Source organism: Chanodichthys erythropterus, chromosome 17 (genome assembly GCF_024489055.1).
Source record: "Chanodichthys erythropterus isolate Z2021 chromosome 17, ASM2448905v1, whole genome shotgun sequence".
NCBI classification, from domain to species: Eukaryota; Metazoa; Chordata; class Actinopteri; order Cypriniformes; family Xenocyprididae; genus Chanodichthys; species Chanodichthys erythropterus.
The window spans coordinates 10,071,611-10,099,378 of NC_090237.1; the positions used below are offsets into that span (position 1 = coordinate 10,071,611).

At 36.2% G+C, this 27,768-nt stretch overlaps 2 protein-coding genes and 1 long non-coding RNA gene across 4 annotated transcripts in view; 1 reads left to right on the forward strand and 2 right to left on the reverse strand.

Annotated features, from left to right (window-relative positions):
• The window catches only part of scn4ba (sodium channel, voltage-gated, type IV, beta a), a 39,161-nt gene extending 35,922 nt beyond the window's left edge, over nucleotides 1-3,239 (reverse strand). For both annotated transcript variants that reach the window (XM_067366083.1, XM_067366084.1), the window contains exon 1: nucleotides 2,669-3,239. In XM_067366083.1, the coding sequence (XP_067222184.1) occupies nucleotides 2,669-2,759 (91 nt within the window). In that variant the 5' untranslated portion in view covers nucleotides 2,760-3,239. The remainder of the gene's footprint in view (nucleotides 1-2,668) is intronic.
• A 6,308-nt stretch (nucleotides 3,240-9,547) lies between these two features.
• Nucleotides 9,548-16,075, forward strand: LOC137005085 (uncharacterized). The gene is made up of 3 exons (XR_010892205.1): nucleotides 9,548-9,964; nucleotides 11,734-11,800; nucleotides 15,975-16,075. It is a non-coding gene; the product is annotated as an uncharacterized lncRNA (long non-coding RNA).
• scn2b (sodium channel, voltage-gated, type II, beta) lies at nucleotides 15,360-27,335 on the reverse strand. Its single transcript, XM_067365858.1, has 5 exons — nucleotides 27,215-27,335; nucleotides 19,205-19,371; nucleotides 18,868-19,078; nucleotides 17,956-18,151; nucleotides 15,360-16,123 (listed from the first exon to the last, which is right to left on the reverse strand). Exons 1-5 carry the CDS (start codon nucleotides 27,294-27,296, stop codon nucleotides 16,093-16,095), a joined length of 687 nt encoding a protein of 228 aa, XP_067221959.1. The 5' UTR covers nucleotides 27,297-27,335; the 3' UTR covers nucleotides 15,360-16,092.
• Nucleotides 27,336-27,768: the final 433 nt, after the last annotated feature.

Here is a 27,768-nt window from a genome sequence, read left to right on the forward strand (position 1 = left end):
TTAATAGGACAAATGGGGAGTAGAGGGAGAAAGAAAGAGAGAAGTTGAGTGAAAGAGAGAGAGGAAAGTGATGTATAACAATATCTGCTCTATGTAACAGGACTCCATGTCTCGCATCAGAGTATCATGCACAAACTTCAGAGCTGACAGTTCTTACTGTTGGATTAAACCAAAGTCCCTTAAAGGCCTGTCACTTGGTGGCCATAGGGCTTCTATTTTGCAGTCATGCAAGTAGAGCGGGGTCATTCTCAATGCAGTACTTGTTTGATTTAAACTGAAACACAAAAATGTACACAGCATATTTAGCATTGCAAGGGTGGCAAGGTTTAGATGGTTACCTTTTGGCATTTAACCCCTGCTGGTAGATGCTGTAACTACATCATAATCAAAATAATAACAGCCATTCAAAAGTAATTATATTGATTTGATTTGATTTTTTTTTTTATTTATCCTACACAGTTTTCATACAATAGTCTCTTCTATTCACCTAGGATCCGAGGAATATTTTAGGATTCACAAAATTAGTTTCAGACGGCCAAAATCGTACATTGTGATCCCAGCTTTAACTGGCGTCACTGACAGCAACCACAAATAATTAAACATATTCTCCCTGTATTCAGGTGCAGAGGCGGGGCCCTATGAAATAATATGAGGTTGTGCCCCCTACCCAACCTAGCTATCCAAAATCTTTTTCTGCAATTTAATAATACTGACCTATTACTTTTGCTATTGCTTTTGACCACAAGGTATCAGTATTTAGTCAGAGATCTACCATGGCCTGTAGCTAGCAGATGATTTATTATGCAAATGTAAATGTAATAGACACATACATTACAGCAGGCTTTCTACGATAGTTGGTGTTGACAGGTGAGTCATATATATTGTCATTTAATAATGTTGCTAATTTTCAATGATGCTAACCATTCTGTTCAGGGGTTCACGTGTGATTTACTAATCATATTTGTGAGGGACTAGTGACAGTAGAGGAGATACTGCTCTTCACACGCTCCGTATGCCATGGCATTACACACATGTGCTCCTGGACTATTAATAGATCCCTAATCTTATCCATTCATGCACAGGAGATACTGTTTGCACTTTTAATTTAATTAATAATATGCAGGAGCATGTACTGCCCATTTGGCATTTTAAGAAAACTGTATTGGACACTTTTTTAAGACCAGAACTGTTTTAAGAAGCATTTTCACTATTTAGCTTCTCTGTCTGTCATCATTGTCAAAGCTGAATCATTTCCCCTGATAAGTAAGTAAATCCTCTTCTTTCGTAGGCCTGATGGAGTATCAATTCTTTGGTTATGAAAGTATTTATTGTTAAATACTATGGTGTAGGAGCTTGTAGTAGTAAACAAAAGTTGACCTTTTCTCCTTCACAGAACAGAATGTCCAATCTATTTTTTTCCTTACAGGCAGATCTGATGAACTCGGATAATACATGAATGACAGTCATTCATATTGCAACTAACCTCACATTCTATCAGTTGCAGGCACACCAACAGAATAAATTGTAATCAAACCATCAGCAAAACTGTGTCGTTTGTCAAAATGATGATTTGCCCCTAAGTGGTGCACCTTCTCATAACCTGACGGATGTGCCGTGAACATCTAACAATACATCATACCTCCCCGAGTCCACCGGGAACTCTGCAGAGGATCCATATTACCGTGTGAGTTCATACTATGAAGGAGAGAGTGAAAATGACCTAGTTTAACGGCCTCTAATTCACCTTCACAAGCAGTAAAAGGAAAGGGGGGGCTTGCTTGGAAGTATCAGGCCCACCTGCTCAAAAAGAATTAATGTAATTCAGTGGCGAAATTCAGTGAGCTCAGCATACTGTTGTGCAGTGTGATTCAAGACTCGCACAGCGCAATTCATCATAAAGACACTCCAAGCAAGGAGCCACACGTCCCACAAACATCCTACTGCTGAGGTAAAGTGAATGCTTTTTACAGAAGTATTTGCAGAAAGAAAAAAGAAAATATGAAGAAGGTCTTTAAGTAGAAATGCAAACAAATGTTCAAGATTTGGGGTACCAAATGTAAAAGTTCCAGGATCAGTCATTGAAAAACCCACATCGGCTGGTCACTAATTTAAATATTGGGGAAGACGTATTCCCCCTTAAACTCTACAGGGTTACGACCCTGAGAACAATGGACATAGCTAGAAGGGTGATTGAAAAAAAGGGGAAAGTCACCTGATTATTTTAGTAACTTAACGAGATGCATTTACTGCACTGGAGGTGAAGACGTTTAAGAATGAACTTCGATAGACCAAAATGCACAAGTGGGACTGATGATCACCATCAATATCGATTGATTTAAGAGGTTTGATGCCAACTTGTACCATGTACTGATAGTGACATGCATGCTTTTACATAATTTGTTTCACCCTCTATCCCTCTCTTTGACCAGAGGAATGAGAGGGAACCTAGTCCCCCCAGACTGTAGCCTCTCGAGACATCGAAACCTGAGATCTTTCAAGAAATCAAGCTCCACAAACAGCAACAAGTAACCCGGCTTGTTTGAAAGTCTCGAGTTGTGCAAGCCACGCAAAAACTGCAGCATTTTGGCAGCCGCCCCACTTGGAAAGCGTAAACAGCTAAAGAGGGGTACAAGGGTGGGATAGTAGGGAATGACTGCAAGGGACTTACCAATCAGAAGTGTGACGACCAGACCTGCATGGACTACATCGCCGGACCTTGCACACCTGTGCAGGATTGATCTACCTTGTTGCAACTCCATGTCAGACCGTCTGCCCACTTGTCCCTGTCTGTCTGTCCCTGGTCAAGTCTTCCGCTGTGTGTCTTGGGCGGGATACTCTAGGTCTGAGGCAGACCCAAAATCAAAACAGCAAGACTTTCAGCTGGGGAAGGCTTGCGGAGCACCTTCCTGTCTTCAATCCCCCTTTGCAGTATGTCCCGATGAGGGAGAGAGAAAGAACTAGAGAGCAAAAAATACGAAGGCAGCACCAGATCCGTTGTTCTGATCTTCAGATCAGTGGCTCTCAGTTGCCGGCAGTGTCTCGCTGACACTCTGTCTCACTCAGAGTGGTTGTAGACGCATGAAATGCTGCATTCATTCAGCAGCAGCTGCAGCACAGAGCTCCACTTTCAGTCTGGGGAAAAGACTGTCGGTCCTACCCCTGAATACGCGCCGCATGCTGGGATGAGTGGCCAGAGGAGGGGTAGAGGGGGGCGGTGTGTGTCTGTAGCCGGCGCAGGAAAGAATAAGCCACTGCAGAGGTATGGGACGAGCAAGAGGGAGAGAGAGAAGGAAGGAGAGAAATAAGGGAGGGCGGGAGAGTGTATGAGGTGGAGATGCGTGTGTGTTGTGGGGGGGGTCGTCTTTTAGACTAATCACATATGTGGAGATCATAAAACCTTCAGTGTGTCCTGTTACAGCCCGTGCCTGTGATCACATCTATAGGAATCTTTCTGTTTTCATATCTGCGTACGCTATGTTGTTCATTTACTGCCACTTCCGTATTTCATCTTCCTTACTTTTAATATCTGAGCTTGTTGCATTGCCCACAAGAATATTTTATTGCTCAGAGGTTGCTCTTTCACATCTCACGAGCAAGGTCAGAAATGAACCATTTCTGGGCAAAACTTCCATTAAAAGTGACAAAAATGGTCTAAATATGGGTCAAAAATGTCCCTGTAGTTAATTCCCTTTTATTTATCTGTTATATATCATTTGATATATTCCAGTTTTCAGTTTCAATGAGTATTCTAAGCCTGTCTAGTTGTGGTAAAGTGCAGGTATCTCAAATTTACAGCAAATGCAAGTGTTTTTAAAACCATTTTGACACTAGACTAAAAAGACTAAAATACAGTGTATTCATTATTATTATGGTAGCACTTTATTTTACAGTCCTGTTACCCATGTACATACTATGTATTGTACTTATTATACTAATTACAATAACTGGGTAATACTAACCCTGAATCTATCCCTATACCTAACCTTAACCCATAGTTACCTTATATTACCCAGTATTTTATTAGGTATCTGTCAACTTAGGAGAACAATGGACTGCAGAGAGAGAGAAGAGCTACTTCTGAGATTGGTCCTTACTCCCTATGTAGTGTACTCTGTGGCATTTACTGAAAAGGGATTGAATGAACAAGTGAGCAATTTGGGTCAGCAGTGGTGTCAGTGTGTGGTTCCAGTGGGAAAATGTTGTCCCTCATTCTGAGGTTAATTTACGAATATGCTCAGGAGAGTTTGCCTCTGATGTTTCTCCTAAAATTACACTGGAGAAATTAAAATGCTCATATGAGACAATTGTCATTATACAGTAATAGTATAGAGCTAGCAAATTAACAGAGATGGAATAGCCCAGATAATTTGGTATTGAGAAAAGTTTGATTGCAGACTTTTATATCTTGGAAAATCGGAGCATAGTTTGAGATATTGTTGAAGCCTCCTCTGAAACTCTGAAGGAGACACATAAGATAAGCATGCTAGGGTGTTTTTCTCATGAGAAAAAGTATGTGATGAGCAAAAGTCTCCATTTAATCTCATTGATATCTAGGAAAAACAATTAAGATATTAAAAAGAATTCTTTAGTGATTTTTACTCCCTACTATGGATGTTTACCTCTTTCAGTCTGATTCTCTCTTTGGAGCATTGCCAGGTCTGGAGTAAAACCAACCACAAACCACCCTACAATGCAGGACTGTATCAATGATTAAAGTCCCAGGAAGAGAAGCTAGATCGAACACTACCTATCTTGACTGAAAGACTAAACATGCATGATGAATTACGTAACGGACACTTGTGAGTCCTGTAGTATCCCAGCTGCGCTCATTCAGGATATCAAATATATTATGTGCATAATTTATGATGCCGTTTTAATCTCTGTAGTAATGCATCTAAACAGTTTTGTTTTCCACAGTGGCTATTTAAGGCTTGTAAACACTTGACTGGCTGTTTGTTCAGATCTTTCCTCTCTGACACTATTTATATCCTGGCCCCAAAAATATTAATTTAGATTGCATTCATAAATGTTATTGTATATTAACTTTTATGATTAGTAAGACCTTTTTTAAAGCATATCACAGGCTACATACTAGATATTCTTAGCTTAAGAAAATGTCGAGCTAAGCATTCTGTAGCCTCAGCTTTGTACAACACACCCACAGACCACAGTCTTTTCATTGACCGTCTCATGCATTTTGTACACAACATGGCGAAAGCTAGCTGAAATCACTAGCTCTGATTGGCTGAATGCTACACAAATTATGTCCGGAGTCAGGGTGCACATTGTGTTTTAAACATACTTTAAAGTTTGTGATGATGGTGCCATCAATTATTTTGACATAAAGCACTAAGTAGATATCCATGAGCAAAACTGTATATTGTGCATTATTTTGAGTGAAATATTAAGTAGCCTACTTATTACATTAGTGTAAATGGATTTTTTAATCTCTGTTTAATTACCTACCATTTTATAAAAAAGATGTTTGTTGCTGTGGTATGGTTAATTTTGTGATTGGTTGATTTACATGTCATTCACATGTCTTCCTATCTGAATTGTTGGTTCTTGTCTAGAATATCATCTGCAAAGTGGAGCAGAGTTTATTCCGATAAAAATCCTGTCTCTGTGAGTCCAAGCAATCTGAAATGCGCTATCCCATAGATTATTTGATTATTTGAGTCTTGTCTCCCCAGAATTGTAACAATTGCCAGCAGTGCAGCTGTTAAAATGGAAAGCTTAATACATCGGGAGGTGGTCTGGGGCCCTTGTGGTCAGAGTTTAATGGACTATGACATTTGACTAGTCAATTGCTTTGTTCATTAAAGGCATATGTGGCTTAGACTTGTGGTCTAAAAGGGCAACAACTTATCAGTTATGACTCACCTGCCAGACTAGTAAGGTATACGACAGCCTCAAATTGTATTTATTATTTGTATTCCATACAAACCCAGGCAGCAACATAGTGTCGGCCCAAATCCGGTCCACATTTGGTAGGAGTTGCCAACATTATTCACCAATGAGTGGTTCCAGATAAGCCCTGCCCATGACTGGCAACAGAATCTGCCCTATTAGCTTAGCTCCTCCCCTGAGTGAGTTGTACACAATCCGCCATATTTATCTCCTCACCAGAGCATTTAATAGCAGCATTCAAGCCTATACAACAGTAGGAACTGTATATTACACTGCTGTCACTTTAATACACAGACATAAGCCACTTTTCCACCATTGGGCCGAACGGTTCTTACTGCGTAACCATTCCATTCTGTGCCGATCCGGGCTAGCTGGTTACGGTTTCATTTTCCACTATGGGGCTGATAACAGCCGCTCTTCGGAATGTAATACAATGTAATACTTTGTAACACAATGGTTTACTGATGATATGAGATGTAAATAATGACCACGTTATGGAGGATGATCAGATATTTCTTATAATTTTATAATTAATTTGTGTTTACGTCAGCTATGGAGAAACTGGTAGCCAGGCAACAGACAAGTGACCAATCCCGTGTGCCGACGTCACTTCATGGATTCTACCAGCATGATTTTGGGCTGAGAACGGTTTGTAATCGTGCCATGTTGTACCTTACCAGGCTTGAGTGGAAACACAACTGGAACCGTTTCTTACCATTCTAAGAACCCTTCACCCCGATGGTGGAAAAGCGGCTATACATAACCGACTTTGTGTGTTTTTGACATAACCTTGTATGTATTTGACAGTTTAAGTGTAGGGCTGCACAACAATTAATCGCGATTAATCGTTTGCAAAATAAAAGTCTGTGTTTACGTAATATATGTGTGTGTTCTGTGTATAAGAATTATGTATATATAAATACAGACACAGACATGTATATATTTAAGAAAAATGTTAGATTTATATATAAAATATTTATAATTATATATGTAATATAAAATATATAAATATATATATTTATTTATACATGCATATATTTCTTAAATTTATACATGTATATGTGTGTATTTATATATACATAATTATTATATACAGAACACACACATATATTACGTAAACACAGACTTTTATTTTGCAAACGATTAATCACGATTAATCGTTGTGCAGCCCAATTTAAGTGCAATAAGATGTCTAAGAGAAATCAGTTTAATACTCAGGGCAGTTTTCTGTGCACATGCTTTGGATGTGTGTGCTCAGAAAACCATATATCAGAAGTTTAAACTGTTATGGCTTTAAAACGCATGCAAATAATTAACTTTCATGATGGCAAAGAATTGCAATGTCACGTGAGCATGGCCGCGATAGAGATGATATTTTTAGTTTTTGGCAGAGTATCAGGGGCATGAGTTGTACAGGCTCCGCCCTCGTCAGGAAAGTGGGGTGAGGAGCAGTGGCTCATTTGCATTTAAAGGTGCCCTAGAGCTTTTTTTTTTAAAAAAGATGTAATATAAGCCTAAGGTGTCCCCTGAATGTGTCTGTGAAGTTTCAGCTCAAAATACCCCATAGATTTTTTTTTTTTTTCATTTTTTAACTGCCTATTTTGAGGCATCATTATAAATGAGCCAATTCAGGGCTACTGGCCCTTTAATTCTCGTGCTCCATGCCCACGGAGCTCGCGCTTGCCTTGAACAGTGCATAAACAAAGTTTACACAGCTAATATAACCCTCAAAATGGATCTTTATAAAGTGTTCGTCATACATGCGGCATGCATGCGTCGGATTAGGTGAGTATTGTATACTGTTATATTGTTTACATTTGATTCTGAATGAATTTGAGGCTTTGCTCCGTGGCTAACAGCTAATGCTACACTGTTGGAAAAAATTTATAAAGAATGAAGTTGTGTTTATGAATTATACAGACTGCAAGTGTTTAATAATGAAAATAGCGACGGCTCTTGTCTCCGTGAATACAGTAAGAAACGATGGTAACTTTAACCACATTTAACAGTACATTAGCAACATGCTAACGAAACATTTAGAAAGACAATTTACAAATATCACAAAAAATATCATGGATCATGTCAGTTACTATTGCTCCATCTGCCATTTTTCACTATTGTTCTTGCTTGCTTACCTAGTCTGATGATTCAGCTGTGCACAGATCCAGACGTTAATACTGGCTGCCCTTGTGTAATGCCTTTCATAATGTTGGGAACATGGGCTGGCATATGCAAATATTGTGGGCGTACACCCCGACTGTTACGTAACAGTCGGTGTTATGTTGAGATTCGCCTGTTCTTCGGAGATCTTTTAAACAAATGAGATTTATATAAGAAGGAGGAAACAATGGAGTTTGAGACTCACTGTATGTCATTTCCATGTACTGAACTCTTGTTATTTGACTATGCCAAGATAAATTCAATTTTTCATTTGAGGGCACCTTTAAAGACACATGCACGAAAACAGCATGTTTTTCCGTACACTCAAAAACTTCACAGACACATTCTGGGGACATCTGAGACTTATATTACATCTTGTAAAAAGGGGCATAACAGGTCAGTCCCCTTTAAAATAAATACCTCTTGCTTTGATATTTTATATCTAATGGAATTAAAAATCAGCAAAATCTCACTGCACCAAACAGGATATTATGTAGACCACAGTACAAAATGGAAAGTATTAGGCACTAAAAAAGGTCATGCTGTTCCCGAAACATTTACTTTGGATTATTTGCATAGTAGGTTAGTACATCTTCTGAGTGTGGGTTGGTTTATAATAATATCTTGAAAAGATCAATTTCATATATATTATATATATTTTTTAATACATTTTACAGTTTTTTCTAGTTTTAATGACTGTGACTGTGAATCTTTCGGTCTGATCAGGAACATTTGCAGATGAACAACGCCGTTGCTCGATGCAGATGTGACCACAAAGAGACAGCAGCTGTTTCACAGACATCTGATCTAAACAGAGACATTTACGCACACACACACACACACACAGATATCTGACTGACAGAATGTCGTCCTGTGTGGGCCGTTGTGATTTATAGGATAGCACTTGATATCAACCCCCTGTGGTAACACACTTGTGCGCGCACACACACTTAGGACAATGTGACCTTGGGAGTCCATATCACAGCATATGTGTGTGTGCTTGTGTGAGGGTGGAGTTTCAGAGAGGGAGAGAGAGAGAGAGAGAGAGAGAGAGAGCAATTCCCATATTGCAATTTACTGTATAGAACCAGTAAGAGAGTGAAAGAGAGAAAGATTGGACAAGAGAGACCCACTCATAGTTGAAGAATGGAGGAAGGCATTAACAAGATGGAGTTTGGTGACACTTTGGAGCAAGAAATACTATCATTGGCTTCGGATTGAGAACAGCCATTCAATAGAAAAGAAAAAGAAAAAAAATGTTTTATTAATGTGACATTAGTATGGATGGATGGGTTTCACCTGGAATTCACATACGGGACGCCAAACGTCGAATTGTCCTATCAAACTAATGCTATGCAAGTTCTGGAAAGCATCCTGGAGATGAAACGTTGTCAATGAAAAATAAACGCAATAGCGAAGATGCGGGACTCCCTGGACTGAACCAGCGAGGGGAGCATGATGTTGCAAAACTTCGCCAGACGGGAAAGGCAGAGAGGAATGGGGAGGGGTGGAGGAGGAGAGGTGTGGAGGACAGCAGGAGGAGGGAGTAAAGGAGCCGGAGAGGCAGCGAGTAAGAGAGTCTCTGCATTTCAAGTGCTTAACAGTGACCTTAGAATCTCCCTCAATGTGTTTCGCTCTCAGTCTGTCTCTCTTTCTCACTCACTCTGCATTAAAGTACAATGCTGCATTTCTTCAGACCTTTAGCATCCCGGGAACAACTACAAGAATGTCTGCAGGAGGATGCAGCCCTCCCTACCTCTGTTTCTCTCTTCCTCCCTCTTTTTCTACAACTTTATGATGTGTGGAAGATGAACTCTGAGGCCTGAGTGCGGAGGAGAAGTTTGGACTTTAAAATTTAAGAATGAAGACTTCTTGTTTGATGGTTCATAAACGGGTAAGTTAAAGTCATTTTATCTTGCTGTACTGTGAATACATGTATCAAACTCACTTCACTGATACAAATGTCTGTGGGAATGTGTATTTGACGTTATTATTTATTGCAGTGCTATAAAAAGTTGTGAATTTGTTTCCTTAAGGAACTATTTGATCTGAAATTTAAAAGTGACTTTTGTTGGTGTAAGTTCAGTGGCATTAAATAAATACAAATCGGTTAATTTAGATGTTACCATATGAAGCACATCCTGACAGCACCTTTACCACTCTTTACACGTACAAAGAGTAACTCTTACAATTAATGGGGAAATTTAGCATGGTTATATTATGGTATAAATTATTAATATACAAACAATTACACTTGTACTGAAAGTTGAAGGTCAGAATTTGATGTGACAAAGATTGTCTTGCAAAATATCAGTGTACAACATTATTTTGCATATTAAAACTATCATCAAATAAGAGGTTCAATTGATATTATTATTCATTTCGTTTATTTAAAAATGTGATTTGGTATTGCGATTTGTTCATAACCAAAGTGAAAATGTGTCAAACTAACTGGAAGGGACAAAAAGAGAGATCGGATAAAACTACTTCGAAATAAATCGCTAAAACGACATTAGTTCTTAAATATCAACAGCACAGATCAAAATGTTCTTGAAACATTTCTAAATTTACTCTTGTATGACTGGATGAGAATGTCGATGTCGATGAGAAGTTGGAAAGAGTAACCCTTATGAAAACGATAGATACAGTGGGAAGTTGGTGAGAAAAGAAACATGAAAAATACCAAAATCTGCGTTGCACTTCGTTTTACAATACATGTACTTACATTGTACTTACCTTAGAAAGTACTGGGTAAAACAAAGTAACTACATAGGTTAAGGTTAGGTTTAGGAATAGATACAGGGTTATTGCCTAGTTATTACCCAGTTACTACTATAATAAGTACATGGGACTGTAAAATAAAGTGCTGCCAAAATCTGTACGCACATAATTTTTTCCATTTTTCAAATAGAACTCATAAGAGTCAGATTAAGTTACACGCAAGGTAAGATTGGTCTTTGACTTGGCACTTCTGGATAAAAATAAATAGTTATTTGAGTACAGAATTATTCAAATAATGACTAAGAAAATGAGAAACAAGCACATCTGTCTATACCCAAAAGCTGACTGATTGCAGCAAGATCGAGTTGCTGAAGGGTTATTACACCAGATGTTTAAAAATGACATCTGTCTTGCTGACTCACTTTAGCGGCATTACATCTGTCTTGTTGTGATTTGTTTTTAAAAAGAACTTTATTTATCTGGATTGGAGTACTGATCAACAGATGCACAACTCAAATAATACACGGCAGGTCTGTTGAACTGAATTTGTTGTCAGATTATCAGATTTTATTATTTTGAGTCTTGATCTTTAAGTTCTCATGATGTTGTCTGGCTGAAATTGGCACTTTGATAAGTATCTACAATGTATATTTGCGTGCATGAGTCACCTTCAATTTTGCCTGTGCAGCAGTTTTCTCCAGCAGTAGCTAGTGTTGATCACACTGCAGAGCTGCTGCCCCCTCAACCCTCTCTGTCAGCTTCTCTATGTACAACCTATTTAAAAACACCTGCCCTGCCTACCTGCTCCAAATCTCCATGTAAAGCAAATGATCAAGCACTAACATTTGCTGAAAGTAGCTCAGTTGGCTGTAAAAAACTAAAAAATAAGCACTATTTTAATACAGTAATTACAATCATTTTAATTTGATGTTTCTTTTAAAGGAATGGGTCATCTTCATGTGTTTTCCCCAGAGGAAAGAAAGTCAAATGGGTTTTGAACAGCATGAGGGTGAGTAACTGATGACAGAATTTTCATTATTTTTTTTCATTTTCAGTGAAAATTCATTCATTTTTAGTCAAAGAAACAGGAACAAAATGCTTTTTCCCCCCTTTTTTTATTGAAAAAACAATCAGTGATGCAGCTCATAGTTATGATGCAGCGCAAGCATATGTATTTAAAGTAGGCCAGGATTAGACCTTCAGAGAGATACTAAAACAGAGGCATGCATGATGGAAAAATGGGCAAAAATGGGTCCCCAAACTATTCCAACTAGCCTCGCTGGACTGCTGTTATTGATTATATCCATAGAAATGTTAGGTTTATATGATCTTGATGTATAGGCAAATGCATTAAAGAAAACATCAAGGCAGTACAATCAACAATATGGTATCATGGTTACATATTTGTGATATAGTTTACCTTTCGTATAATATCAGGCTAATATCAGTGCAAAATTATGTTTATTTGTATCAGTACATATTGAATACTTGTAACCAAGTAACCAGGACATTGTCGTCTAATTCAAATAGAAGATAATCAGGGGTTTAGAGTCGTATTGCCTGGCGATGAAGGCAATTCAACCTATGAATGGCAACCATTAATGCACCAGCCATAAAATCACTGTGCCACAGTCTGTATTTCACAAGCTGGTGTAATGTTAACTGCTGTGCAGCAAATCAAATTATGAGCTTAATGGTTTTGTTTTATCTTTTAGGAGTATTTTTGTGTTGCTCACATTATGCAGATATCTACACAATTGCAAAAAAAAAAAACAAACAAAACAAAAAAATAAAACAGTATAATTCACAATCTACATGTGCACATGAACAAAGCAACCAAGCATCATTTTGTGTTAAATTATATTTAAATACATAGCAATAACAGTTAACAGTTATGATTACACAATATGTAAATCTCAATAGAACCTATTTTAGTGAACTGATTTAAACATGTTAAAATTAAAATTAAAAAAATAATAAAAAATAAAAAGGAAAATTAAGAATACATTCCCGTACAACAAATTGTAGAGGTAACATGGAGCAAATTGTAGTGGTACCACAGCATGGATTGTATTTTTGGTAAATTTTTGTTAGTGAAGCAATATAACATGATCCATAAAATACAATATGATGTGGAAGTGTAAAATAATGCCTTTGTCAGTGAAAAAAGGCAGCCTCAGCCAATCAGAAGGGCATTCAGTGAGTTAAAGTGTGCCCAAACATAAGCCAATTTATGTGTTGGCTTTGCCCTGCTAAGGGTGAGCCATCCTGGGCTCAAAATCACTGTGGCTCCAGGCTTTGGGCCTGTGCTGCGTAAACGTTGTATTACAGCATGCGAACAGAGTAACTATACATAGTGAAGTAAAATAAGTACTACAATAGTTTAAACTGTTATGGTTTGTAGGCAAATACCGCACGGTATATATTGTATGAGTTTTTTATGCCAGAACAAAGAACTGTTTATTAATGAGTTCTAACCTACATCTCTATTAACTGTTTCAATTTAAATACAGACTTTTCAACATCATTCAAAATTACAATATACATACATTATATATATATATATATATATATATATATATATATATATATATATATATATATATATATATATATATATATATATATATATATATTTAGATATATTTACTTTTATTGAATAGAACTATTTAAAACATACTCCTCACGTTTTCTGAACACAACACAAAATCATACTGTTATAATGTTGAGGCTATTCTTTGCAGAAATTGTTAATTTTAGCAGATGGTATGTAGGGGACCTGCCCCTTCCCTACATAATCTACTACACAGTCCACAGTCTGCTACTACGAATCCACTGAAAGTGAGTTCACAATCAAAATGGATTCCCAACACATTCAATATGGAAAGAGATTTTTTTGAAACTGAACTAAATATCTATTTTTGGTTTTGTTCTTTTTTTTTTTTCCTTTTGGGAAAGGTTCAGTGACTTAATGAAAGGTTCTTATTTCCTCTGTATACATACAAATATGATGTGATATGTCATATATAATTTTATCTTTCCATGAAAGGTTTAATATTCTGTTATATTTGACACATTCAGTCTTAATCCAGTATGTTTCACTTGCACTCTTGAACAAGCTTAATTCTCAATTCCAATTCCTCTTTCAGATTATAAAATTAGCTGTGAAATTTGATTATCAGGTTAAAAATTAAGTGTTCATAAATTCAGTACTGAGAAAAATTGTACTTGAACTATGTTCAAGAAGATAATCATGTAAAATAATTTCACACATTCCAAATAACACACCACAATATACATGTCAAACACAATAATATCAACAATCAAATTTGTTTTTGGTTTTTATCAATAAATACAAGTATCGTGATAAATGATGATGTTTGTGTGTGAAAGCAGTGTTTTGTAAATGGCATTTTCCATAAATAGGGTAAAAAAAAAAATGAATGAATTTCCAAAAATGTATTTTTATTGCAAATTTGACATAGATTTGGCTGTTGCTGCATATTTGTTTAATCTATTTATTCTAATCATAATTTTAGTTAGCTTATTTCGGCCTCACAAAGAATCTTACTTTTTTGTAATGGGGAAAATAAGTGAATTAATTTAATTAAGAACTGACTCATTTTTACTATGAGCAGAATATTAAAATCTTCAATGTCCATATTTTAAAATTACGACACTCTTCTATGACTTTAATTGTTAGATATAGTTAAGAAGGTTAAGTCCTTTGCAGTGGAGCAGGCTAAAATTACCATTTTAGTTTGTTTTCTGTTAGATAACCAGCATACAGTTTCTAATACACTGTAAACCCTATTGCTCAAAATAACTAACTGGTTTGAGTAGGGTAATCTTAAATTAAACAAATTAGTTCAATAAAATTAACTTTTTGCCAACTTATTCAGGTTTACAGTGTATGTCATAACAAAAATAATATGGGATTTGTGCATCTAAAGGCTGTGACACACCAAGCAGATGTGGAAAAAAAGCAACGACGAAAGGCAACTGTGTTATCACCTCACATCGGCTGCATTTCGGCAAAAAAGCAGTGGTTGAACACACCACAAAGACTACAGGCGACTGTCAACTAGCACATGCATTCTGCGTCAGCGTGTAAGAAAATTACTGTGTATATCAACAGGTATCAATAGTCTATATTCGTCATCCAAAAAGGGAAATCGAAACTAGGGCTGCAGATATAGAATACCATTTTAAATATCAATCATGCTGATCACTCTCTTCATTCAAGGTGGCTCATGTTGTTATGAAAATATTTGTGAATTGGAATGGTGACGTTAAATTAGAACAGCCATCTTTTGTTTGTATTCTCGTTCACTAAACTGAACAGCCAATCAGAGTTCTCTCTCTCACCAATGGCGCAGAAGCTGACGGACACTGATTTAACATGCTCAATCGGCCAAAAAGTCCAACTAGTGCAGATGGTGTAGAACACACTGCAAAAACTGGGCCGCCCGACGTTGGCCGATGGCCGACCATCGGCTTTTTGTGTCAGGGCCTAAATGCTTTTAAAAAGACATGGGACACCAATATATAACCTATTCATGGAATGTGCCAGATGCTTGTGCAAAGTGATGATTTGTTTTGTGCAATTTGTGTGTAAAATGTATAAGAAAATTGTCATGCAATGATTGTACATGTTTTGGAGGTGTGCTATAAACTAGCAAATTATATATTTTTAATACGAATGGATAGTCATGGTCCTGCCATTTGGGTAGGTTCAAGGTACTGTATCACTGCTAAATATTCTGCTCTTCTACATACTGGATTGTAAGAACATCACAAACCTTAGACCCAATTGGAGCAAACTGGCACAACGAGAAGGCACACACAAACACACACACATCATGTTTCTGCATCCACTTAAAGAGGACGTTGAGGGCAGTGATTTCTCAAGAAACTGTCAAAACGTATAAACACTGTAAGGGTAAAAACACTTTGGCAGTTTTGTATCAATTAAAACTCTAACCTTTAGAAAATTCGTAGCAGAAATACTGGATGGCTAATATTAATAGTGCTAATAGTGGCAGTAGTTGAAGAAAAAAAGACATTACTGACTTTGAAAAAAGGGTGGACCAAATAAACAGTTCTGTAGGATGCTGTTATCACCTTAACCTGCCATAATGAGTGGAAGAGGCAGTATAAAACCCTTTGTGATTTCTCACCAGTGACTGGACATCATGGCACAGTGGCAGGGATCTTCCTAACATGACATGTTTGGTCGCTACACGAGAAAACTGGGGAATGTTGAATGAGACCATTACAGGACGAAGAGTCAAACAAGTTTTACATATCTTCAGGTAGGAGGCATAAATTTCTGAAAAGTAAAAGAAACACAATGAAGAGAAATGTGAGAATATAATATTAACAGTGCATTTAATCATTTTTCTTGTGGTTATTTTGTAGGAAAAGATCCCATTTAGCTGATAGTTTCAATTAATTGCTTTTAAAAGACCGATTCAATGATTCATTTGCCAGAACCTCCAATAAAGTTTGTAATTTCTGTGAATTCTTTTGCATAACACTTTGTTTCAATGAAGCAGTTCAAAATACTGATTCAGTAATTCACTTGCCTTATAACTTTTAAAATTGCTCAAAAATCTCATATATATGAAGACTTCAGATGCAAAAGTCTCTAAGCGCCATCTGAAATTTTCTTCTAAAATGATCGTTTTTATCAAGCTCGTATGTTTAGGTTCAGTAATTTCACTTTAATGGCAATAAATAAGTCCTTTTCATTGCTATTAAAGTGCACTGTAAAACCGAACAGTGAAATTAATTAAATCAAATGAGTTTGTTTCACTCAAATAATAACGAAAGTCCATTGTACTTAATAGAAAAAAGTTGCATGAACTCAAAATTTCATTGTAGTAAGCTGAACTTAATATGATTACGTTGAGCTGCAGCAGATTTCTAATTCCCAGCATGCTTTGCGTCAGACCAAATAACTGTTGAAATTAAGTGTTATTTTGTGTGTTTTTGCACAAGATTAACATATGGAGATATAAGTTAATGTTTAATGTTGTGTTATGTTGGGATTCAGGAGGGTTCTGTTATGTTAGTTTTGTAGGGTCACTGTGGTGAAGACTAGAGCTTGTGGTTAGGTTGAGGATGAGCTGCAAAACATTTAAGACCACATATGTTGTTTGATTACATATATGCAAGTATGTAATGACAGTCTCTCTGATAGTTATAATAGCATGTGTTATTTGCTATGTAACATTTAACCAAGATCTGAATGTGATGTTTATGTAAATTAACTGTATGTAATTAACATTATGATGAGTTGGGCAAGGGATGCTGGTGACGGGATTGTTAGTGAGAGACACCTGTGTACCACACTGGCCTTGATCCGCTTCCATGGCTCTCAGCCCCGCCCCACTACTCAATTTTAAGTTCTACCAACTTTAAAAAAAATGAGTTAGTTTACTTAAATGTTTTGAGGTAATACGTTTCCTCAAATGTTTTGAGTATTCTGAACTTATTGGGTTTTACAGTGTGAAATAACTGAACATAAACATACAAGCTTGATAAAAATGCTCATTTTATAAGAAATTTTCAGGTAGCACTTAGAGGCTTTTGCATCTGAAGTCTTCATATATATATATATAGTAACACTTAGTGATGAATCATTGGAAATTATTGTAAAACATTTGTTATTTTTCATTAGATTGTTGCAGTAGATTGAATTAACTTTGGTCAAACTGATGAGTCTGATCAAGAACAATAACCATTTTAAGTCATTTTAAAAGAAATACATTGAGCTGAAAAACAATGACATACATAAAACAACCACCACTAAACAGACACAACAGAACTCAACCAGATAAAGTAATACTACAAACTGATAGAGAATAACATCCAGAGAATTCAGAATTCAACTCAAAAACTAGAAGGACAGACTGATGAAACAAAGATGGAAAGAGTACTTGAAAGGGCCACTGTCAACCACAGTCACATGACCACCAAGACACACTAGCTAGCAATCAGTTTTACCAGAACATGAAGGATTGAGCTCCACCATCGGTTAGGCCTCCAGGGCTAAGATGGCGGGTTAGGGCTGTCTGTTTCAGGATTCAAAGTAAGCAGTTTGTTTACAGAGAAGAAACACTCAAATACTGGGAAAGAAAAAAAGAACAAAATTCTTACTTTGTTGCTTCTTCTGTTCCTCCTTCTCCATCGACTTTGCCCTCTTCCTCCATCTTCTGCTCGTCTGAGATCAGCTCCTGGTTCTTATGTCTACGAATACACTTCACCACTACCATGGACAGAATAAGCAAAGCAAGAATGCCCCCCACAGATGCCCCGATGGCGACAGCAATGGTCGAATCCCTTGGTGGTGGCACTGGGCAGAGGAAGACAAAAAAAAAATAAAAAATTGAGATTCTAACAACAAACTTCACCAAGTAGCAACATATTTCTTCAATGAAAAAGTGTATTCTGAAAAAAATGTGAGTAAAATATATTGTAATATGTTGCTTTCCAGGCCAAAATTGAGTAGTAACAGCTTCCAGTGGCTAACTGGCCTATGCCAACCAGCCAAAATCTTAGTTCTGGTTGCATTCTCAATGTTGCCATTAGGGGTGCTAGAGCAGACAGTAGCTATTAACGTCTTCTATAGTTTTCTCTTTCAGGTTGACTACTGTCTTAGTGGAGCAAGAGTTTAAATCTGCAAGTCAATGGGTTTTAGTTAAATGCCTGAAATAAGGTCTGTGGTAAACACAAGCTCAAGATTTGTGTATTTAGGCTTCAAAATTATTATAAAGTTGTGTTCATTTGTGAAAATTATCATACATAATGTGTAAGAATCACACACTTTTGTTGGTCAAGCAGCTTATTTTCTGCAATAATCCAAAAGCCAATGGAAAAAATCAATTGGTGATGCAAACTTCTGGGCTGGCCTACAAAAATACATAATCACTGCAGTACTCTATTCTAATCCTAGACTTAACAACACCTGCAATAAGGAAACCTAATTCATCATTGCCTGTCCTGAAGTAACCCTGGTTGAAGACCCAAAACATCTGTCGTACAGCTTCTTAGCCCAAGCTGAAGTCTTACATTCAGTCAAGACGTTGAACTGGATGGTGCCGTGACCCTGAATGCGATCTGGAGGGTTGCGCACATAGCAATTGTAGATTCCATCATCTGTCAACTGCACATCTGAGATAGTGATGCTGAGGTCGTTCTTGTCCAGGTTTCCAGAAAACACGACCCGATCTCCAAATCGGGTTGACTTCAGGGGAGTTATCCTGTTCTTATAAGTCATGAACTTGGAAAAGAAGAAATTTTGGATGAAGGTACATTGAGAAAAGTGATGAAACTAAAGAATTGTGTAACTTGTAAGGCATTGAAATTACTATATTTTGATGATATTTAACATTTTAAGTTCTCTCACCATCTCCTCTGTGCTGTTGAGTGTCTCCTGATAGGTCCAGTTCATGGCAAACTTGCTGGGGTCCAGCTTGTAGCATGAGGTGAATGCACATGGGATTCTGACATTAGTGCCATTGAGAGCGTTGATCTGTTGTGGCACCAGCACGTCCATGGAAGTCACTGGAGAAGCTACGAGACATGTAAATACACACATGTATAATTCTAGCCATCTGATTTTCCTGCCATCTGATTGGTGCATTTTTTTTTTAAACATAAAGTCACGAAAATTAGAAATAATTTGAAGTAATTCATTTAAGTATAAGTTAAAATGTTATTGCCAACCAATGAAAAAGCTGTTTTTGAAACTTACAAAATGATTTGCATAGTAGTCTTATATAACTCCTGTTCACAGAAAAATGTTTTTTCTAACACATTTAAAAGTGTATCTTATCATAAAATGTCTATTTTTGACTCAAAACAGTAAGTGGGTGGTAAGATTTTGTAATATTTTAAAAAAAAGAAGTCTTATGCTCACCAACGCTGCATTTATTTGATCAAAACTACAGTAAAAACAGAATGATTTTTCTGGATGAATAGATAGTTCAAAAGAACAATTTTTAATTGAAATATATTTTTGTAACAATGTAATTGTTAAAGTTAAATTGAAATGTTTAATTTAATGTATCCTTGATGAATAAAATATCTTTCAAAAAAAAAACTATATAACTGCAAAAAGTTTTTTATTTTTTATTTCATGTAAATGTTTTAAATATTACAGTGGAGTCCAAGAACCCGAAGCCACATTAAAAAATAATTGGAAAAGATATTCAGAAATTGATATTTTCACACAGAAAAATTTATTCAATTTTAAAATTTGGACTTGTCTCATACTTTTGAACTTTAACATGTTTTAATATTTATATTAATATCCACATTATTCCACTCTGGGAAATATTTGTTTACAAATCTTTAAAATAATATTTTTCTAATGTTGGCAAGTTAAATGTCAGATAAAACCACATGAATTTCACATGTGCAAATCCACTTGTGGTCACAATGGAAAGGTGGTTTTGGAACAGTTCCCATGCGAAATTCATAGATGCCTTTCCATCGTTGGGCAGAATGGTTCTAAGAATGTAAGGAACTGTTACAGTTATATATCCACTTGAGCTTGGTTTGGCACGACATGATTACAAACCGTTCTCGGACCAGAATTCTCAGCTAACTGTGCGGAACTGAACTGGCAGAATGCGTGTAGTGACGTCGCCATTCAGGATTGGTCTCTCGTCTGTTGCCTGGCTGCCGGTTTCTTTGTAGCTGGCCAAGCACATAATTTGAGTGAAGTTAACACAAGTAACAATGAAATAAAAAACAAAAACAAAGCAATGACTGACCCATTTGTATTACATTCCAAAGAGCTATAGTCAGTCCCAGAGTGGAAAACTGAACCATGGCACGGAATGGAACATAAGCAATGAGAATGTTTTGGCCCAAAGATGGAAAAGCGGCACATGTGATCACATGTGTAGAAAACATGGCAAATTGATGTGGTTTTTACTTCTTTATTTCCATCTGTATTAAGCTTCCACTTTAAGTGATATTATTTGTATTGTATCGCAAAATGTCTATCAGGAAGGTTAATTCTCCACCTCTGCACCATTTCATCCCTCTGCAGTCAGGAGTTTTGTGTTTCTGGACAAGTTCCCACTGCTGCAGCAGTTATGCTTTATCGGCCCGGCTCTCTGCAGTAGTAGCAGCAACTTCGTCACACCCTCCCATCCCATCCCATCCCATCCTATCCCCACCCCCCTCAAAGTGCTGCAGTTTAGTCCGCCCCCCTCCCTCTAGAAAAATCAGGTGTCCTCACGGATAGAGAGCAAGAACTACAGCAGCTGTGTTCGGAAGAACACATACACACACAAACCTCATCTATGCTAGCTTCAGTAACTATTATGATTTATAATGCGTTAATTTAAGAGTGCCTACAAGGCAACATTTGAACTATACAGATATACAAGGGTTCATTATATACATAGCGTTTTTCTGCTACAAATGATGCAGCACTGCATCATGTCACAGTATCCTATTTACGCCTTCAGTGCGGGCAGTAATATGCACACACAGAGACACGCATGTTCAGCATAAATATACACACACACGCAGAGTCAGCACTCGGCCGGCCGTGTTACTCAATACCGGCACTACGTCAATGTCGTCCCCACCCACCCTTTTACTTTCATGTATATTTAGTCGGTTTCTCTCTGCGCTCTGTGCTACAGCAGAGACGCTTTAAAACTCCTTCGCATACCCCATGCAAATTTAATCACTGAATTCATGCACTTTCTTGACAAATCACTGGATAATAGTCTAATTTTTGTAGGGTTAGAAAGCTACAATGAATCCTTAGTATCTGTAAACTCTCTTGCATGACTGTTTGGGTTTACATGAGCATGAAAATAAGGGATCTGACTACTGCTGATTTCTCCAGCCCACTCTTAGGGAACTGATTTGATGCTTATGTATCAATATTCACTGGTTCAGAGTGCTGTAGGCATAAAATACTGCAGTGTAGCTCTCTCTCTCTCACCCTCTCTCACAGTCCATGACAAACCCCATCACTACACCCTCCCTGTGCTGTCTGTGTCCTCTTTTTCCTGCTCTCAAGGTTATGGTTAAAAGAGAAATGTGGACAAGGTACATTTTGGAGCTGTATATGAATGCACAAACATACAAACAAACAAACAAACAATAATAATGATAATATATATATATATATATATATATATATATATTTAATCGGAACAATAATGGAACATCAGTTTTAAAAAGTGATTTTTTTCACTATTAATTTGCATATGATTTGAATTTTCATGGGTTTAAATAAAAGATTTTTGTTATAAGAGGCAATAAAAACAACTTTGTGTATCAAAACCACTCCTTTCCCCATAAAAAATAACAACAAATTTGCGACAGCTGAATGTAACATTTCTGACAAGCCAAACATATCAGTCTCTGAGTAACATGCCATTTGGGTCTGTGTATCTTTTGGTCATTCGTTTTTTTGAGTCTGCTGCGCTGAACTGCAGAAGAACTGATGACAGCACCTTTTAATGTTTGGTTGACCAATCATAGGAAAGCGGTGTTTCAATCCCGCCTACATGTTGAGATCAAATATTCAAGTTGTTTATAAATATGCGTAAGTTGCTGAATTTATGGACAGACAGAAGAAAGCCTTGTCTAGGCTCTGCCTCGGTATGGTTTGTGTCAAGCCATTCGTTAGTCTGGCTGTTTGATGAGAAAGAGATTAAATGTAGTTGCTATAAACACGTTAAATCCATTGCAGCGAAGGACTATTATTCTGCTGCGCTGAACTGCGGAAGAACTGATGATGGCACAGTAATGTTTGGTTGACCAATCAGCAGAAAGGGGTGTTTCATTCCCGCCCACATGTATTGATCAAATATTCAAGTTGTTTATTCATTTTCTACCCCTGAATGAAAAACGAAAAATCAAGCCGAATTCTTATTTTTCGTTTTGTTTGAAAAAAATGTAAAAGGTGCCATTTTTTCATTTTCCGATTTCAATATTAAATCAAAAAAACAAATGACCAAAAGATACAAGGACCCATTTGCTAAAGCCTCAAAATAAATGTAATTCCATAATTATAATGAACTTCACGAAAAGCATTTTGAAGGTCTCCAGCATGCTTTATAATTACCCAAAAATCAAACACAGTTCGCCCCTTACGCACGTTATCACGTCCGTCAAAAACTGGCCGTCGGTTGGAATATTAGAAGTAAAAACATGGACATAACACACTCATATACCTCAATCACTTCACTGAATACTTGCCGACTAAGACACAAATAAATATTACCTTATAGAGTTGTCAAAAGCACCGACTTCGTTACCAAGTCGTACTACCATGTGCTTTCAAATGCTCCCGTATCTGATGAAAACGTAACCACAATGGATTTGAATTCGTAACCACAATTAGAGGTGTTTACGAATCCACTCATCAGCGTTTTTAAATTTCAGTACCAACTTGGTACCGAAGTCCGTACTTTTGAAAACTCTATTACCTTACGATCCATCTGTTTTCAAATTCACATCATTTGAATATCACGACATCGGTGTCTGTCAAAAAATAACGTGCACAATACATGGTAGTATTTAAGAGAAGCAGAGGTTCAGCGAGTCACGCATTTCCTAGAAAACCCACACTACCGGATGTTTTGACTATGTCATTACTTTCCAAGAAAAGGGGAAAAATGGCGGCCTAAGAGGCTTCAACATGCTGTCTGTCAGAGATCATAACGTACATAATACATAACGCACGTGAGTATGAATTTGTTCTTCACTTGCTAAAACTTAATCAGAATGATCAGGGAACTGGTCTAATTTTCTAGTTGTTTAATATTCCAATAAAAGATTATAAATTATTACATGATTTGATACATTTAATTACCCCTTAGCAGATTTTGACTCATATAGCATATATCTCTGTAACATATATTAATATACACGTTTAAAGTGTGCTGATATACAGTCTAACAGCACTGGGACATTTCATTATTTGTTACAGTCATTTCATTATTTGTTATTTCTTACAGTCACAGAAAGCCTCTCTTTTATTTCACATGTAAACAGTATTGGGTTTTTTAAAGCAATATTATGGCAACAAATCTGTTTAGACAGTTTGAATGCACCACATTTATTTTTCTGTCTAATGACTGAAATGTTATGGGCAAAACTTTAAACAAGATATGTCTGCACACTAAATGAGAAGAGCGAGACATCTGCATTTCAGTGAGAAGCAGATCTTCACAAACCGCAATTGTTTTCACATAATCTACCATATGTCATATTTGGCTTACTGTTACTGCAGTTGGATTTTATTTATTGATCAACTATTTTCAGGGACTGTATTTTTTTATTACATAGACCACAAAAGGGAGGCATTTAGTAAGGGCTATTTTCCATACAAAGAAAGTGAATGGTGACTATAACTCTCAAGCAAAATCGTCAGTGAATAACATCTTAAATTTTAGTCTGTTCCTCACAAAAAAAAAACAAAAAAAAAAACGAGCTGCTCCACTTCACCATCGTCTTCTTATATTTCATATTTAATAACATTATATGTGAAAATAAGCAGTAGCCTACTGGCGAATTTCAATTGTTTCATTACTCTGTATATTTTACAGATATTTTAGATGCAAAATATAGCTACGAATTTGCAATTTATACAAAATTCTGTATGGAAATGGCTCAAGAGCAGATTTTTTTTTGTGATATAAGAAAACATTTGTAACTAGATATGCCAATATTCAGTAATGCGATATATATCACAATAATACCGTAAATAATCATAAACCTTTATGTTTTTTGGAGCTTGACAGCTCTTGGTACCATTTACTTTCATTGCATGAAGGGAGTCCATACAATATTTCATGGAAGAAATATCATCCTATAGTCTTGGAATGAATGAGTGTGAGTAAATGCTTTTTTTTATTTTTGGGTGAATTGTGCCTTTAAATTAAGGCTAACAACACTGTAGTAAATAAAACATAGAAACATAAACATTTATGCAATCTAAAATGATGTAATGAGTAAGTAATATTTTTCTAAATATTATCCTTATAGGTAGATTTACTCCATCAGTTGTGAAGACGTTTATCTTTTTTTAAGTTTGTATACACTGATACCGTTTAAAAGGTTGGGATTTGTACATTCTTATGTTTGTAAATTTTGTAATTTGACTAAAATACAGTAACAAGTAATATTATGAAGTATTACAGTTTAAATCAACACTTTTCTATCTGAATATATTTTAAAATGTAATTAATTGCAGTGATGCAAAGCATCATTACTCCAGTCTTCAGTGTCACATGATCCTTCAGAAATGATTCTAATATGCTGATTCACTGCTCCAGAAACATTTATTATTATTATCTATTTTGAAAAAAGTTGTGCTGCTATTTTTTGGGAACCGTGATGCTTTTTTTTTAAATTCAGGATTCTTTGATGAATAGAAAGTTCAAAAGAATGTTTATTTGAAATAGCTTTTTTGTAACATTGTCTTTACTGTAATTTTTATGCAATTTATATCAATTTAATGCATAAAAATATTAATACCTTAAAAAAAATCTACTGTACTTTTGAACTGTAGTGTACCTTTATATAAAAGAAAAAGGGGAGGTTTCAATAGTGAAATTGAGTTCAATAGCTTGTGGAATAATTCAGTGTTTTTCAGAAAGCTGACTGAAATGCATTATTAACTTCAATCTCCTGAAGAATAGGATACCGCACAAATATTCCTACAATTCATAGCATTCATCTGTATACCTGAATGTGGTATTGATGTGCAAATAATTTTGCCAAGGGAAGTCACTGAGGCAAAGTTCTCTAGATTAGAGGATGAAAGCTGAGAATATCCTGTATTAAAATTCATACATACGATAGGCCAAAATACATCTGGACACTTAAGCCACATTTATGAATGCTATTGCAATAAATAACAAAATATCAAACCATCTGACATTTTAAACTAATATTAACTGCCAATTCTAATGCCTTTTAATAGAGATTTGTAGTGTATATTTAAAAAAAAAAAAAAAAAAAAAAAAAGTCTAATAATTTTTAACCACATTAAATCATTGAGAGACTGGAAGTAGGAAATTTTTAGTGATTTTTGTTTAGTGAATATGTTTTATTATAATTCTAGCTAATGTTCATCTACTGTCACTGAAATGCGTTTCACGCCCTCTAGTGGCTTTCTAGAAGAACTGAATGGTATTCACATGAAAATTCCCCAGTCATATGTTTTAAGAAAACTCTTTTGGTGTGTGCAGCTCCGTTTCTTTTAAGTTAAGCCAGTCCAATGCACCATAGTTCAGTACGAATCTTTTAATTAATTAATTTGTGGACTATACCACATGGATTAAGCACAAAAAAGTAGGCCATCTGCCTGCTGTTGAAATAAATAATCCTCATATAACTTTCAACTGCAGCAGTTTCATGAGGCCACAGCTGTATAACAGTAAACATGTTCACAAAATAAACAAACCATGCACATTGGTTGTTTATGTATATTTATGATTTTCATTTTTTTTTTTCATTTCATTACTGAATTGGTTTGCTCTGAAGCACTTTGTATAACATGTAAACATGAAATATTGATTAACTCCATTAAGCCCCCCTTTCCTCACCCAGCAGCATTGTCTCAATATTTTCCCTATTTAACTGTCATTATTATTGTTATTATTATGTAAAAGTGCTGCTCCTCTATATGTCTTCAAATGTTACTGTTAAGGACAAAATCAAATATTATTTTTTTACAGTTATTTTTACAGTTAATGGTGCCGAATGAAGCCAAACTAGTTTTGTCTTCGTTCCTGAACATGTCAGCGTTTATTGAAGGATGAGTTAAAGATTCCATGACTCACACATAAACACATTCACTTGTCGCCACCTACTGGTTCAAATATGTAACCTGAGTTGCTGAAAAAATAAACAAACGGAGTGATACAAACAGTATTGGACTGTCTATACCATCAATGAACCGAACTAATAGTATATAATGCTTAATGGGTCATTTAAAACGCAGAAATGCCCAGTGTCATCAAAGCTGCGTCTGCAAAACCCAGAAGTGCTGTTTCCCATTGTTAAACAATGAATGGGGGGAAACAAATAATAATTCAGCCATAATTTATGACCTGCTTTGCGTTTCATACTTAATCTGATCTAAATGCGCTCACAATGGCATCACGATAATGGGATTTTGAATACCTCACTGTGATTGACAGATGATCTGCAATAATAATCACCGTCAAACGCTATGATGTAATAACATATACACCTGATTTTATTTGCATTCTTTCTTATAACGCATATTAGCCTATTAATAATATAGGCAGGGAAACCTGACTGTAATCACATCTGTTTGGCAGCAACATTGAAATCATTTAATTGTCAAATGGTCATTTTAACAATGGGCTTTATTATTTCCATAGCAGAAGCTTTTTTTACTTACCCAAAAATATCACCAATGCAACACAGGATAATTTCAAAGCGGACGCCCACTGCGTTTTCCCAAAATGCAATAAAATGGACATTTTGGTCGCTGACAATAAAACTTAACGGAAAATAGGTATTAAAAATGCGTTTGAGATCAATTTCTCCGTTTCAATCATATAAAAAACACGGAAATGTTTTTATTTTGTGCTATGATATGGCTGGCAGTGTCTGTAGCAGGAGCACTGGTTGATATTATGGTTGTGGTTTGTCATTTGTCTTAATTGAGGTTTTAAACGAACCACGTTGCAACGTTGTAGCTAATATAAAAATACGATATTAGCAATGCATAAAATGGTATATAACTAATTTTATAAGATGATAAGAATCAGGATGCATCTATATATTAACCTACATGTCCCTCCTCGAGTCAGTGCAATATCAGAAATCAGTCGAAGAAAATCCACGCGGCCGTTGACGCAAAACAAAAAAATGACGCTCTAGCTTGCAGTAGAACCACCTCTCCTCATCTCCTCACTAATGTAGATCAAAGTGCACAGAATATGAGCTCGA

Bases quoted from the DNA above. Each gene is read 5' to 3' on its own strand.
- scn2b (XM_067365858.1), bottom strand. From the start codon at position 27,296: ATGTCCATTTTATTGCATTTTGGGAAAACGCAGTGGGCGTCCGCTTTG. The intron at 18,152-18,867 runs GTAAGACTTCAG...TCCTCTGCCCAG, and splicing joins GTTCAACGTCTTGACTGAAT to TGCCACCACCAAGGGATTCG. The intron at 16,124-17,955 runs GTAAGAATTTTG...TTTACTTTTCAG, and splicing joins GGAACAGAAGAAGCAACAAA to AAATTTATGCCTCCTACCTG.